Consider the following 15096-nt stretch of genomic DNA (forward strand, 5'->3'; position numbering starts at 1 on the left):
GCCGGGTGCCCTGCTTTTGTTTTGCTGTAGCCCCTCCAGACATCAATAATGTGATAGCATTGGAGAAACTTCACAGACTAAACTAAAGCAGATAAAACCAGCTTTTACTGCACTTTTGTTATGTTAAGAAAATGTTGCAGAATACACCCACAGTAAAACATCAGCCTGGAGGCACCCAGAGGCACTGAGTTCAGCCAGAGCTGAAACAATAGCAAATAATAATGCATATGTAAATTCCCATGAATGCTAGGACAATTTTGCTAAGCAATCTAAAGCATTGGTTTATAAGCTTTCTACTTTCCGCAAAGACTTGCTGGCCAAGAAACCTTGCATAGGCAACAGCTCCAGGGGGCCCAAGGCTCTTTGCCCCCCCCCAATCTTTTTCTTTTATGAGGGAGCTGGCCCCTCCCCCAATTGTTGAAGCCTAACATGAAGCCAGACGTGGAGCGACATCAGATTTTGTGTCAGCTCCTCAATGTTCTTGGGAATATGGTCCTCTGAACCCTTGCATGGCGGCTGCTCAGATTCCTGTCCCTTGGGGTCCTGAGTTTTCATGTCACATACTGACACAGGCCATGTACCTTCCAGTCATTCTTCATAATGTTAAGGACTAGAAACTTGTGGACACTTCTCATAAGGGCATGGAGCAGGAGTGGTGAGGGATGTGGTCTGAGAAGAAAGGGCATGGTCTGGGGAGAATCCCAGGGGCTAGATAGAATGGCCTGGGGAGAGGAGCCACATTCATTCCCCCACAAACCTGAGGTTCCATACTACTGACCTAATCTGTTTGGAGGAGCTATCTAAACCAGAGGCTTTCACCTACACACCTTGCAGCAGAGAATTGTGCCAGGCCTCTTGGGTCTGCTACTAGGATGACACCTCTAGACTGAACCTTCATTCCCCCTTTCTGGTTCTCCCCCTTCTAGCGCATTACTTTCTGCTGCAAGCCCCAGCCCAACTGGGGTCCCGCCCTAGAGCGCAATCGTGGAGAAAGATACCGCAACATGGTTGACACAGAGAAGGAGAAAGACATCGAAATCCCGACTGTGGATGCCTACGTGCACAAGCCAGAGTGAAGTGGCCCGTTGGGAGGCAATTGGCACTCATGTGCAGCAGAGAGAGTGGGTTTTTTGGGTTTGTGTGAATGGGGTTTATATATATATATATATATAATGGAAGCCATATTATTTATTCTGAGAACTGTATATTGTGATAGATCAATGGACAGCAAGTCAACGGAGCGTGGAGGCAGGTTCTTCGTCGCTAACATGTACTGCCCTATTGACCTGCCCAGTTGCTAGATATAGTGAGGAAGACAGCATGTCTCCTGACCCCTTAGCTGGTGCTAAAACTGGTCCATGCTATGCATGGGGAGAGCTGGAAGAAGTTCCAGAGTTTAGTCCCTGTTCCCAGGGGAGGCTGTAACATAGATCTTGCTAGGAGTGGGCTCTATTCCCTAACCCATCATGATCCATTCCTGTAACGACCCTGCAGAAATCCTCCCCGGAGTCTTAATCCTCCACTGAAAAAATAAGGGCAGCAGCCTTGCCCATCCTAACAGGCTTTGTGATAGGAATACACTTCCATAATGCTCGAAGGTGATTCAGTATCACACAAGTGCCTTACCTAGAAGAAAGCATTGTTGAAGTCAGTGGGATGTAATCCCAAATAGATTAGTTTTTTGACAATTAGCTATTGTTTCTGTATTCCTGTTCCTGGAACTATGTGTATGATACATCAGATATATATCTGTATTTCTGCATCCAGGCATTCCAAATTTGGCACCACAGAAACCTGAGTGATGTGCACTTTTTATTTTATTTTGCATAATTTATTGTTTTTATCCTCTTGCAAAATAATGATGATGATGATCAGATTTTCTTCTTGATGTATAAGCCAGGTGCTCTCCACCCCTCATGCAGTTGCTAAAGATCCAGCCAACTCTTTGGCTTTGGGGGATTTCAGAAGAAGAAGAAGAGTTTGGATTTGATATCCCGCCTTTCACTCCCCTTCAGGAGTCTCAAAGCGGCTAACATTCTCCTTTCCCTTCCTCCCCCACAACAAACTCTCTGTGGGGTGAGTGAGGCTGAGAGACTTCAGAGAAGTGTGACTGGCCCAAGGTCACCCAGCACCTGCATGTGGAGGAGCGGAGACGCAAACCCGGTTCCCCAGATTACGAGACTACCGCTCTTAACCACTACACCATACTGTCTCTCAGCTGGTGTTTCTGCCACACCTTTAAGCATATTGTTACAGTCCCAGCAATATAGGCTAGCAGCTTGGTGTTTGGAGTTTGTTCTTCAAATGCGGCACTTCAGAAGCTGGGTCCTGTGCCTAGTGCCATATTCTGTGCTTTGTGGCCTTAGTTAGTCTCAGAAAGCCCAGAGTGGCTGGCTGGCCAGCCCAAAGACCTGACTTTCACGATGCTTTTGTTCTGCCTGATCTTGTATTGAGCTGGTAATGGCTGTGATCTTCTCAAGAGGCTCTTCCTTTCATCCATCTTCATCCCCATTCTCTCCTGAATCTCTAATTTGTGAGTGTCTCTGGAGAGGGTCATTTTTCTTAAGGATGTTGCACAAGTTTGTCAACACTTGTTTTCTAGTTTTCTTCAAAAATGCCATTCTTTAAACCCTCAGGCAACCTGAGTTACAAAGGAACTTTCCCTGAAGCTCCTGCTATAAGTTTTATGGCATCAAATTTGTTTACTTCCAAAAGAGAAAAGTGACTTTAAATATATATATATTATTTCAGAATGTTGTTGTTGTTGTTGTTAGAAGATAACTCAACTGGTAGAGCCTGAGGCTCTTAATCTCATGGGTCCAAACCTTTGGTTGGGCAAAAGATTCCTGCATTGCAGGGGGCTGGACTAGATGATCCTTGTTGTCCCTTCCAACTCTACAGTTCTGTGGTTCTATAATGGGATACAGCAAGATGTCCATAGCCTTGTCCCACTGAACACCTGGGAGGGGGAATGTCCAGCTCTCCAGATGTTGCTAGACAGCAATTCCCATCATCCCCAGCCACTGCCCATGCCAGAGAGCTACAGGTTCCCCATAAAATCTAGAGGACACCAATTCTTCAGCCCTGGCCTATGCTCTGAAAGATAACAGCCTCTTTGGGCCCAGGGTGGGGGAACAAGAACACTCTTCCTTTGCCCTAAGTCATCTCAGTTGAAGAATGGAAGTGGAGTTATTTCATCCTTCTAATGCAGTTTCCCAAACTTGGCTCTCCAGCAGTTTTTGCATTACAACTCCCACCATCCTTAGCTAGCATGGGATGGTGGGAATTGTAGTCCAAAAGCAGCTGGAGACCCAAGTTCGGGAAACACTGTTCTAATGGAAAGGTAGGCATCACAATGCACTCCAGATGTTGATAGACTCTTAATTCCCACCAGCCGCAAACAGCTTAGCCAGTGATGGAACTTGTAGTTCAACAACGTCAGGACAGGCAGCATTGGCTACTCTGGTTCTGATGGCAGCCACAAGGAGGGATCCCAGAAACAGGTCACATTCACAACATAAATTTAAAGCAGGTGCTGAGAATTGTTAGAAAACCTCTATTCAACTCACAGAGCAACAATTTCTAGAGTTCCCTGTGAAGAGGGATGGTTAAGCCTCTCTAGGGAGTGTAGCTCTGTGAGAGGAACAGGGGTCTCCTAATAACTCTCAGTGTCATTAAAAAACTACAGCTCCCAGAATTCTTTTTTCTTTTTTTGGGTGGGTGGGGGGAGCCATAACCGTTTGAAGTGGTGTCATGGTCCTTTCAACTCATAGTGTGGATATGGCCACCATTTGTCCCCAGATGTTTGATTCTGGGTGTGTGGGTGGTAGAAAAATGCCACTGCAATGTGGCAGGATGTTCCAGCTGCCGTACCAAGCGGTTGCATGACCACTAGACCCACCTTCCTTCCACGTTTCCTGTCAATTGTAGGCCAATGTCCTGGAAGTCTACTTTCACTGAAAAGAGTCCTTTAGCTGCCTTCACAGTCCATGACATAAAATAGGGCCAGGGCACTTTCTTTGCCAGGGACACCGAGCCTCTGGTGATAGGTGGGAAGCTCTGGGTTTCCCCCAGGTGTGTTTTTGTACTACAAAAAAACATATTGTCTGTTTTGGGAAATGAACATGTTGCCATCTCAAAACCAATAAAATTTCTGTTTGTTTGTTTTTGACCTGCTTGACCCCTTTTCCCTTCACAGAGCTACAATTCTCAGAGTGGTTTAACAATCAGAATTGTACCTCTGGTAAACCCTACTACTCAAAAGTAAGCACTGTTTAGTGCAAAGAAACTACCTCCCAGGTAAATCCGCCCAGAAAGGAGAGAAAGTTGCAACTGGAAATGAACAGCAGTGACAACGACAACAAAAGAAAGGAGGAAGGGAAGGTTGAGGTTTAATGGCTTGGGAGAGAGGGGAAAGTGGGCTAACCACAAAACCAAGGTTTGGCAAATACAGGCTGGCAGGCAAGTTGCCATGTAATCGGATCTGTGCTATTGCCTGCTAGTAGGAAGCTGGATCTTTGCCTTCCCCAAAACCAGCACATCAGCCAGTTTATAGAAATGTGATGTGGTTCACCCACACACAAAATATATGAAAAACAAGGCAGCTTTTAAGTCGGTATGGATAAGACCTCAGTTTGGAAATAGGTCCACAGGCACAGAAAGTTTTGACAAGCAAGTTGCAAGAGACGTCGCTGTGCTATGCATTCAAGACTTTTCGCCCTTAGAGGGCAGCCTCAGCTTATGCCATTATTGGGTTTTTAGTTTGCAGCATTCCTAACAAGCAGTTCAAAAGAACTCACCCACTTCCTGCTGCCTGATTTCTGTCTGTCTGATTCAGCTGCAGGCCTGGCATAGCCCAACCATGAGGTGGGGTGAAGGAGCCACCTTGGGTGGCAGAAGCTCCCAAGGTGATGCACCTCACCTGTCCCCACTGACCTTCTGCCACCAGCATCTGTGCTGATATCACCAAGGTCTCCCAAGATGAGATTTCACTGAAACCTCAGCTGGATTTGCATGTGGTAGCAACAAGGTCAAATTGCAAATGCTTGGTGATTCAGAAGTGTCGTGAGGTACTTTAAAAAGGCCCATAACACAAACTGACATGAAATTTGAATGCATTAATTTATATGTATACATGCCTCTGGACACACCCTGTAACCAAAGTGAAACAAATACAATTACAGCGGTACCTTGGGTTACAGACGTTTCAGGTTATAGACACTTCAGGGCACAGACTCTGCTAACCCAGAAATAGTACCTGGGTTAAGAACTCTGCTTCAGGATGAGAACAGAAATAGCATGGCGGCGGCAGCAGGAGGCCCCATTAGCTAAAGTGGTACCTCAGGATAAGAACAGTTTCAGGTTAAGAACGGAGCTCCAGAAAAAAATTAAGTTCTTAACCCGAGGTACCACTGTATGGTGTTTTTTAAAGGAGCAGGAAAGAAGGAGATCGGGCTTGAGACTAGAGGCTTTGGCTCCCTAACAATGTACACCCTCACAAGGGATGCAGGTGGTGCTGTGGTCTAAACCACGGAGCCTCTTGGGCTTGCCGATCAGGTTGGCGGTTCGAATCCCCATGACGGGGTGAGCTCCTGCTGCTCTGTCCCAGCTCCTGCCAACCTAGCAGTATGAAAGCACGTCAAAGTGCAAGTAGATACATAGGTACTGCTCCGGCGGGAAGGTATACAGCATTCCCATGCACTCTGGTTTCCGTCATGGTGTTCTGTTGCGCCAGAAGCGGTTTGGCCACACGACCCAGAAATCTGTCTGTGGACAAATGGAAGCTCCCTCGGCCTGAACGCAAGATGAGCGCTGCAACCCCATAGTCGCCTTTGACTGGACTTAACTGTCCAGGGGTCCTTTACCTACCTTTATCTTTTACAATCTCACAATCCCCTGGGGTGATTATCCACATCAAGTGGGGAGGAGAGAACCAGTAGCAGAGGGCTTGGCTTGCCAGCTTAGGTCAAAATAGACCCAGTACCCTGTCTCTAAGCAGGTCAGACAGGGACAGCCATTGCTCTTTGTCCTCAACACATAGCAGTCCTAGGTAAACTGCCTCTGAAGGTGGAGGCTTCCTTCTTAAGAACCACCACAGAGGCTCACTAATACACCAATCCCCTCTGCATCGTAGAAGCTGCCTACGCAGCTTCTCTACCCTCAAGGCCTCCCATTTATGACTCTGTGCAATGCCTGGCAGGCTCAAAAATGCTTCTCACGGTAGTAGCCCTGAGATATAACTTAAAGGGCCAAATATGAAAACGAAATTGCACAGTGTGAGCCTTTTATAAAGAAATGGAAAAGAGGCAACTGTGCTGTTTGGATCCACCTTCTTCTTTGGGAGTTTGTCGTGCAGGAGTCCCCATATGGGCTAGAGAATCTTCATCATCAGCGCACAAAGTGCTTTTGATGCTTAGTGCTGGGTTATGCTGCCCTCTATGGGCTGGTTTTCAAGAAACACCCAGCTTCCACTCAACACGCACAAACACCTGCCAGAGTAATTGGCCTTGGGCAAATCCCCAAGCCCACATGATGCCTTCCTGTTGCTTAGTTCAGCAACCTTGACAAGGGGAAAGAGAAGCGGGGGGGGGGGGGAGCTCAAGGTGTTCTGCTGCCTCCTTGTCCTTGTCGCCCCCGTTCTCAGCAAATGCATCCTCCTCGTAGTTTGCACGTGGTGCTATTTTATTGGCTCATATGCATAATAATAAAAAGAACAACTTAGGAGAACAAAAAAGTGTTATCAAAAGTGGATAACCATGGAGCGTCATTGCTCTTGCAAATTTGCAGCCATGCCTGGGGCATTTCATTGCAGGGCAAGCTGTTACCATGCCCAATTCTTACAAAGTAAGTGGCACTGGGAACAAGATCAGTTATGTACTCCCCAGCTTTGCATAGGGCTGCCCAGCTGTAATCCTGTTCCTCGACATTTCTTTGTTTGTTTGTTTGTTTGTTTGTTTGTTTGTTTGTTTGTTTACTTAAGTTTCTACACTGCACCATCATAAAACAACTCTAAGCAGTTTACATTTCTCTCTAATAATGATAATAATTATAACTTTTTAATGTGGACCCCGTGTATCAGACTGGGTTGCCCCAGCTGCACTGGGCAGCTTCCAAAAGATATAAGAACACAATAAAACATAAAACATAAAAAACCTTCTGCTCTGCTTTCAGATATCTTCTAAAAGTCAGGTAGTTGTTTATTTCCTTGACATCTGATGGGAGGGTGTTCCACAGGGAGGGTACCTGTTATGTACTGATGTTCTCACCCTGGGCCAGCAGAGGAATACTGTAGATAGTTTTTACTCAGGTCCACATATGCAAATAAGGGATTGAAAGTGACGCTCAATGATTGAATAGTTACAGAAAGTGTTACAGTTGCGTTGTAGTGGAGCTCTGTATAAACAGGCTGGCTGAACCCTTCAGTTCAGTTCTGTTCTGGCCTGTGAATAAACAAGAGCTGTTTGAAGAATCGCTGTGTCGTCTGATATGTTCACCCACAACTTAACACTGGCGACGAGGATGGGATTGATGGACATCAGAGCACAGCCAGATGCGGCCACCCTCTGAACTGAGCTGAATCACTGAGCTGAAACACCAAGCAAAATCACAATTCAGAGCTGACTGTTCTGGCTAGAGCACTGTGTTCCATCCATCGCCCTCCACATTGGCATCGGAACCATGGCTTCACTCATGCTTCTACCACCGTTTGCCCCAGCCTCTGAATCATGGGACTCCTACCTCGCTCGGTTCGACTGCTACCTCCAAGCCAACGAGTTGACGGAAGTGTCAGAGGAGTGTAAGCGGGGCCTATTTCTCAGCCTCTGTGGGTCCGGGGTGTTTGAGACGGCCCAAGCATTAGTTGCGCCTGAAGCAGTCCAGGCAGCACCATGGGACACGATCCAAGAGAAGCTCCGCAACCACTACGCGCCAAAGCCATCCAAGATTGCTGCCCGCCATGCGTTTTACCACCGGAACCAGGCAGAGGGGGAGTCAATTAACAACTACACCGCCACCCTCTGACAGGCCGCAATGCACTGTGAGTTCCGAGACTTAGATGATGCCCTGATGGATCAAATAGTCTGCGGGGTCTGGGACATCCATCTGCAATGGTGTCTCCTCGCCAAGCCAGACCTCACACTGCAGAAAGCCATTGAGGAGGCTGTGGCCTTGGAAGCTGCCCAGGAGATCCGCAAGGCCAGCAGCCCATGTCTTGCTAGGAAGCCAGTTCCAGTGCATCACGAAGAGGCCAGCAGTGACAAGGCATCCTCCAGTGAAGACGATGATGTGCACCAGACAAAGGGGAGCGCGGGAAGTTCAAAAAGAAGTCCAAGGGACAATTGGAATGTGCCGGCTGCAGAGGCAACCATTCCTGTGCCAAATGTCGATTCAGAGACACCATCTGTCGGAAGTGTTCCAGAAGGGGCCACATCAACGCAGTCAAGGCTCTCCTTTCATAGGACAGTGTGCTGATACCGTACAGTGAAGCCAGGCCGCTGGTCCTTGCCTTCGATGCCTCACCTTTTGGCATCGGCGCTGTCCTCAGTCACCGTTTTCCAGACGGAAGAGAAGCACCGCTCACCTACGTTTCCAGGACACTATCTCTGACTGAACGGAATCACAGCCAGCTTGACAAGGAGACACTGGCACTTGTGGCTGGAGTGAAGAGGTTCCATGAATACCTCTACGGCCTGACTTTCGACCTCATCACCAACCACTGGGCCTCCTCGCCGGTGACTGACCAACTGATATGTTCACCCACAACTTAACAGGAGTGGAGATGCTCCTTCAGATATACAGGGTCAAGGCCATTTAGGGCTTTAAAGGTCAGCACCAACACTTTGAATTGTGCTCAGAAATGTACTGGGAGCCAGTGAAGATCCTTTAGGACTGGTGTTATATGGTCCCAGCAACCACTCCCAGTCACCAGTCTAGCTGCTGCATTCTGGATTAGTGGTAGTTTTCAAATCACCTTCAAAGGTAGCCCCATGTGAAGCGCATGGCAGTAGTCCAAGCAGGAGATAACCAGGGCATGCACCACTCTGGCAAGCCAGTCGGCAGGCAGGTAGGGTCTAAGCCTGCATACCAGATGGAGCTGGTAGACAGCTGTCCTAGACCTGCGGCTCCATGGACAGTTGTGAGTCCAAAATGACTCCCGGGCTATGCCCTGGTGCTTCAGGGGCACAGTTACCCCATCCAGGACAAGGGAGTTCCCCACCCCACCCCACCCAGAGACAGTACTTAAGTCTTGTCAGGATTCAACCTGACCACCATCCATCTCTGTCAAGTTCCTTCTTTTTAAAACTGTCTCTGGCATTTGAATAATTGTATAAATTGGAAAATAATTTATATTGTTATAATTTGGCTATTATTGGGGAAATAGTGGGAAACTAATAAAAACTATTATTATTATTATTATTATTATTATTATTATTATTATTATGATTATTATGATTATTATGATTATTATGATTATTATGATTATTATTATATCTCTTCCTTGACCTTCAGCATCCTGCTTACATCACCAAATGCTGTGGTCCAACACAGGCAGAGGCTAGGGCAAAAACTGCCTTTAAAGCTACAGAACAGCAAAGCGGGGCCGGCTCTCCTCTTTGATAGAGTGTGCTCCCCCCCACACACACACACACAATCAGCAAGAGCTAGCTGCTGGAGGAAAGAGCTGAGTGCTTGCCCCTGTCCTGCTGCCCCCAGGTGTAATGGGGCATAACAGCAGCTCCCTTCATGCATTCGCCATGCAAAGGCTTGCCCACTTATACTAGGAAGTGGGGCCCTGCTGTACAGAAACCTATACAGATGAAATCTAAGCATGGAAACCTGCATGTATATTGGGGAAGCAGGTAGAGCATCTGCTTTGCATGTAGAAGGAGGTCCCAGGGTCAATCTCGCTTCTCTGGGTAGGGCTAGGAGAAATGCCTAACTGAAACCAGAGGCAGCACCTGCCAGGCAGTGTAGACAATACTGATCTACAATGCTGATGGCCTAAATCAGTGCAAGTCAGTGACTTACAGGCTTCCACATAAGTGGGAATCCCAGAGCCTCACATAATCAGGAGTCAACATGCCAGCAGTATGAGTCAGTGCATGCACAGCTTTAGTCTAACCAATATGCAAGCACATTAGAATGGATGCTTGAAAAATAAATTTAAAAACCTAAAACTACAGTGTAATATTTTGTTGCCTATCCCACTAATATAGCCTCCTTTTCTAACAGAGCTTACTTGAAACCAGCCTTGGCCAACCTGGTGCCCTCCACAAGTTGGAGGCAACAACTGGCTGGGGGTGATTTAGCTGTAGCCCCAAACATAGAGGGCACCTGATTGCAAAGGCTGCCCATGGCAGTTCACAGAAAAACAGGAAGCTCCCAGACCACCCTAAAAGAACACAAAAAATCACAGGCAGAAAGAAAAGAAAATCCTCCGAACACATATCAAACATTATACAAATGACAGCAGAAACATCATACATTTAGATCAAAGATGTCGTTGAATACTGTTCAGAAACAAGAACAAAAATCAATTTGGCAAACCCAAGTCCCTAAAGTGCACTGGGCCAGGCCTGTCTTACTGCCTCCTGAACAGCATCAAAAATGGAACTAGGCAGACTTTCTCCAGAGCTTCATCTGCAGCACAGTCAGGCACATTCCAGACTTCGAAATGCCTTGAGATTCCCAAAACCTGAGAAGCAGGGGTGGGGGCCCACAGATGTCATGGGGACGGGTCCTGGGGATGTAATTAAACATCAGCATTAACCACAGTTTCAGGCATTCAAATAAAAACCACAAAGTGTAACAAATGAGGAAAAACGTCACTGGTGGGAAATTAACATATTAGCTAAAGTGGGTGTTACCAGGTCCCGTTGAAGTGAGGGGATCATTTCGTCTCCCACGTTTAGGAAACCTGGGTATGGAACATTTAATCTAGTCTACTGCCCAGAAAGGCTTAAGAGCTCTCAGGCCTGGCAGCTCACATACTGTGCAACTGTCCCATTTTTAAAAGGACATCTCAGATTTACAGAAGCCACCCTGGCTTCTGATCACATTCCCAGATGTCCTGTTGTGGCTCCTGTGCTCTGGCCGTGCCAGAATACAGGACCAAAAGATGCGTGCTCTTGGGTTCCACATTCTGGTACGAGTCAGTTGACTCCCACCAGAGCATGGGACCAAAAGATGAGACCAAAAGATGCTCTCTCACCTTGTGCCCAAGCGTCACACACTCCTCTTCCTCCCTCCAGAAGTCTGCTGTCTGGAAAGCCAAGTCGCAGTGGCTCTTGAAGGAGTGGTGGTGGGCAAAAGTGCATATGGGCCCACCAGCAGGATGGTGCAAGTGGGAATTTGGTGAGCCCCAAGGGAGGGAGGGAGGGAGGGAGTTGAGAACAGAGAAGGGGTGGGGCCTGAGAAGGGACATGGCCTCCAATGATTTGTCTCACTGGGATGTTGGAAGGTATGAGGTCATGTGAAAGGCTACTGTAGGGATAGGGGAACCTAGCATAGTGACTTTAGATGGAGATGTTCATAGAGGACAGAGCTCAGACTGGTGCCCCTGAAGGCTGCAATTCTCAGCCCACATACTAAGGGCCTGGAACTCACCTACATCAGTCAAAAAAACAGTGCTTTGAATACATTATAAACATGCAACACCAGATGGCGATGGAGAGCAAAAAAAAAAATATTCCTTGAGATTTCCCATAGCATTTTTTTTCTTTTGTTATAACGATTTAATTTCTGTATTATTTATACTGTGGTTTTTTCCTGTGTGTAGATCCACCCTTGGTTTAACATTCCATCCCTCTTCCAAGGGAACTCTGGGTATTGTATCCATGAGGAGAGTGGGGGCCTCATGACCGCTACTTATAGAAACTAACTACTAAACTTCACAGGTTTTTCACCTCATCACATCGGAAACTGTGATCTGAAATTACCTTCCAGTCTACAGATTGCATTTTGAGATAAAACAAGAAAAAATAAGAAATTGATTTATAGAAGGCTATTATTCCATCTAATTCAGCATTGTCTACACTGACTGGCAACAACCCTCCAGGTTCTTCTATGGGAGTATTTCCAAGCCTTACCTGGAGATCTCAGGGCTTGGTCCTGGGACTTTTACATGCAAAGGGTGTGTTCTTGCCATTACCCAAACCTTTACACTCCATAGGCATAAGAGGGCCCCTTTGTCTTTTATAGCCTGCCTTATTTTCTACCTACTCAAGTTTGCTGGGAGTTTTGCATCAACTTCATTGGAATTTCTCATGTGGATCGTATTTGTCTAAGTACCTCAGCCCCTTTGAATCATGTTTGCTTTGACTTTGATTAAATGCAGTCTAAAGGATATCTACAAGACTAACCTTTCACTTCAAAATGCTCAATTAGTTTGATTCCAAACAAGCAGTTCATATTAATTAAGCGAGGAAGGCTGGCTTCTGCTAAACTGGAAAGTCACTGAGATTTTTAGGGTGGTCAAAAAGGGGGCATTCAGTACAAAACTTGCATGGGGGTGGGGGTGGGGTGTTTTGTGTTGAGTATGTGCCACAGAAGTTCAGTCAAGCATTTAGGCTCACCACAGGAAACAACAGTATGGCAGATACAGCTTTTACACAGCAAACACGAACACACACACTATATAAAATCACTATTTACAGTTGCTGCAAGAAGTCTTCACTCTCTGAGTCTAGCTTGGGCTCTAGCTTATAAGGTTCTTGCTGGGACAAAGTCCAATATCCCTCAGACAAGCCCTTCACAAAGTCCCCCACATTTTCACAGGATCTTTCCAAAAGTCTCCACATCTCCAACAGATTCTCAGTGAATCAGGTGAGTTAGGGACTTGCCTGTGCCCTGCGTGTGAAGACAGGCTCTGGCAGATTGAGCAGATGAGACCAGTCATAGGTCCAAAGGCCAAGAAGGCAGTTTCTGTGCATACGGAAGAGAGAAGTGAGGGGAGGATGGGGGTCTCCAACCTGGGAAGGGCAGAGGCGTGTGGTGGGTGCGGTCCACCCGGGTGTCATGACTGGGGGGGGGGGTGACAAAATGGCAGGCAAGTGGGTGGCACACCTCGGTCCCAGTGTTCAGGGATGATGAGAATTGTAGTCCCCAAACAGCTGGAGGGCCAAGTTTGGCCATGCCTGTTTTAAAAAGTTGTGGGTGGGGGAAGCAGATCTGGAGCTCTTCACTAAAGGCGGGGCTTTGTTCCTGCTGCAACTTCCCTGGGGATCATCTGGCTTCCTGCAAATGCCCCCCCCCCCTAAAAAATAGAAACATTGCTGTTTCTTTTTTATAGCCACAAAGGTGAATCACACTCATATTCAACCAAAGTTCACTGGGCTAGGAGCCTTCTGTGACAAATCCCTCACCAGTACCATCCTTTTTCATTGCCAGGGCTGACATATTAAATATGTAAGTGGAAGATTGTAGGTCAGGCGCCAACTAACGCACACTCAGAATGGACCAACTGAACTGAGCAGACCTAAATACGTCATCACAGTTCTTTTCAATGAGTCTGCTCTGAGTATGGCTAACACTGAATGTCACCTGTTGGCTTTTCTAGCAAGATGTGTAGCAACGAGAAATGGGAGTCACTGGGGGCATGAAGAGCAGGCATCAATATTTAAAGAGAAGTCACAGGGTGTAGTCCCCTCCATGTGATACCGCTGTACCATCCTGATTTAAGCAAAACATCCTGGAATTATGGAAGCCATACCTGGCTTCTGCTTGGATCCCAGAATATCCCATTCTTTGGTCTGGCGCTCTGACATGAGTCAACTGGCTTGGACCAGAGCACCAGACCAAAAATCCCATTTGGATCACCCATATGTTGGAGGGTATGCTATATGCATGAACAAAGTCCCAGGGTCAAGCCCTAGCATCTCCACATAGTGCTGGCAATGACTCCTCCTCAACCCCTTGAAAGCCACTGCCGGACACTGCAATACTGAGCTAGCCTGACTCAGTAGAAGCCAAGTTCCTCTGTTCCTAGTGTGCCAGGCTCCTTCCCACTTTCCCATCCTTGCATGGAGTCAAACGCTGGGCTAGCCCACTCCAACACAGGACTATAGAGTCAGACTTGAAGGACCCTTGGTGCAGGGAATCCTGAACAAGTGGACCTTCAAGAGATGGCTGTCTGCTTGGAGACCTGCAGTGTGGGAGAACCCACCCTACTTCATACGAACTCTCTGCCTTCTAGAAATGAAATTTTGTGAGCTAGCTCAGTTGGCAGAACATATGATTCTCAATCTCATGGGTTCAAGCCCCATGTTGGGCAAAAAAGATTCCTGCAGTACAGAGGACTGGTCTAGATGACCCTCATGGTCCCTTCCAACTCTGCAATTCTATGTACATTTCATCCTTCCTTTTATTCCCCAACACCAAAACCACTTTCTAAAAAAAGTTACAGAACTTCTCCAGGGATTGAGGGGAGAAGTGTCCTGATAGCTTCACATGTGCTGGCCAACCATCACCACCCACAGCTAAGTTTTGTGGCACTATTACATTTGGATGTTTATGGGAGTTCTGCCCTGGAGAAGGAAGGTGACTTATATGAACGTTGCAAGGTTGCTTCCCAAGCTGTTCCCGTGCCAGACTCCTTCGGGATGCATGGCCTGTGGCAAAAGGGAGAGGTTGAACGCACACCATACGTTTACAGTACTTCTAAAAGCACACTGACCAAGAATCCTGTAATTTGTTAAGGGTGCTAGGAATTGTATATCTGTGAGGGCAGGTGTGGTCTTTGGTAATCTTTTGTAGTACTGTATGGTGCACTGTGTGAGATCAAAATTTAGCACCCCCAAATGGATCTTCTCAATTTTGCACCCTCTTGGTTCAGTGTCCTGTATGGCAGAGCTGCCTGCACCACCCTAAATCCAGTGCTATGAGGGGTTAATTACAATTCCCTGGATTCTTTTTTGGAAGGTGGGGGTTGCTTTAAATATATGGTGTGTACACAGCCAAAGGAAGCAGATTTGATTGATGTTGTCACTGTTACTCTGGAGATCTAACTGGGAGAAGGTTCATGATAATATAATGATCATCAGCTTTAACCCAGAAAGAAAACCTCCAAGGCTTAGCTTGCCTCTGAGTCACCTCAGGAGG

General features: G+C 46.9%; 1 protein-coding gene across 1 annotated transcript in view; it reads left to right on the forward strand.

Moving 5' to 3' along the window:
- Window positions 1–4138, forward strand: part of SLC6A14 (solute carrier family 6 member 14) — a 29101-nt gene extending 24963 nt beyond the window's left edge. The window contains exon 14 of the mRNA XM_028715054.2: window positions 927–4138. Within this exon, the coding sequence (XP_028570887.2) occupies window positions 927–1076 (150 nt within the window). The 3' untranslated portion in view covers window positions 1077–4138. The remainder of the gene's footprint in view (window positions 1–926) is intronic.
- Window positions 4139–15096: the final 10958 nt, after the last annotated feature.

This window comes from Podarcis muralis, chromosome Z (genome assembly GCF_964188315.1).
Source record: "Podarcis muralis chromosome Z, rPodMur119.hap1.1, whole genome shotgun sequence".
NCBI lineage: Eukaryota > Metazoa > Chordata > Lepidosauria > Squamata > Lacertidae > Podarcis > Podarcis muralis.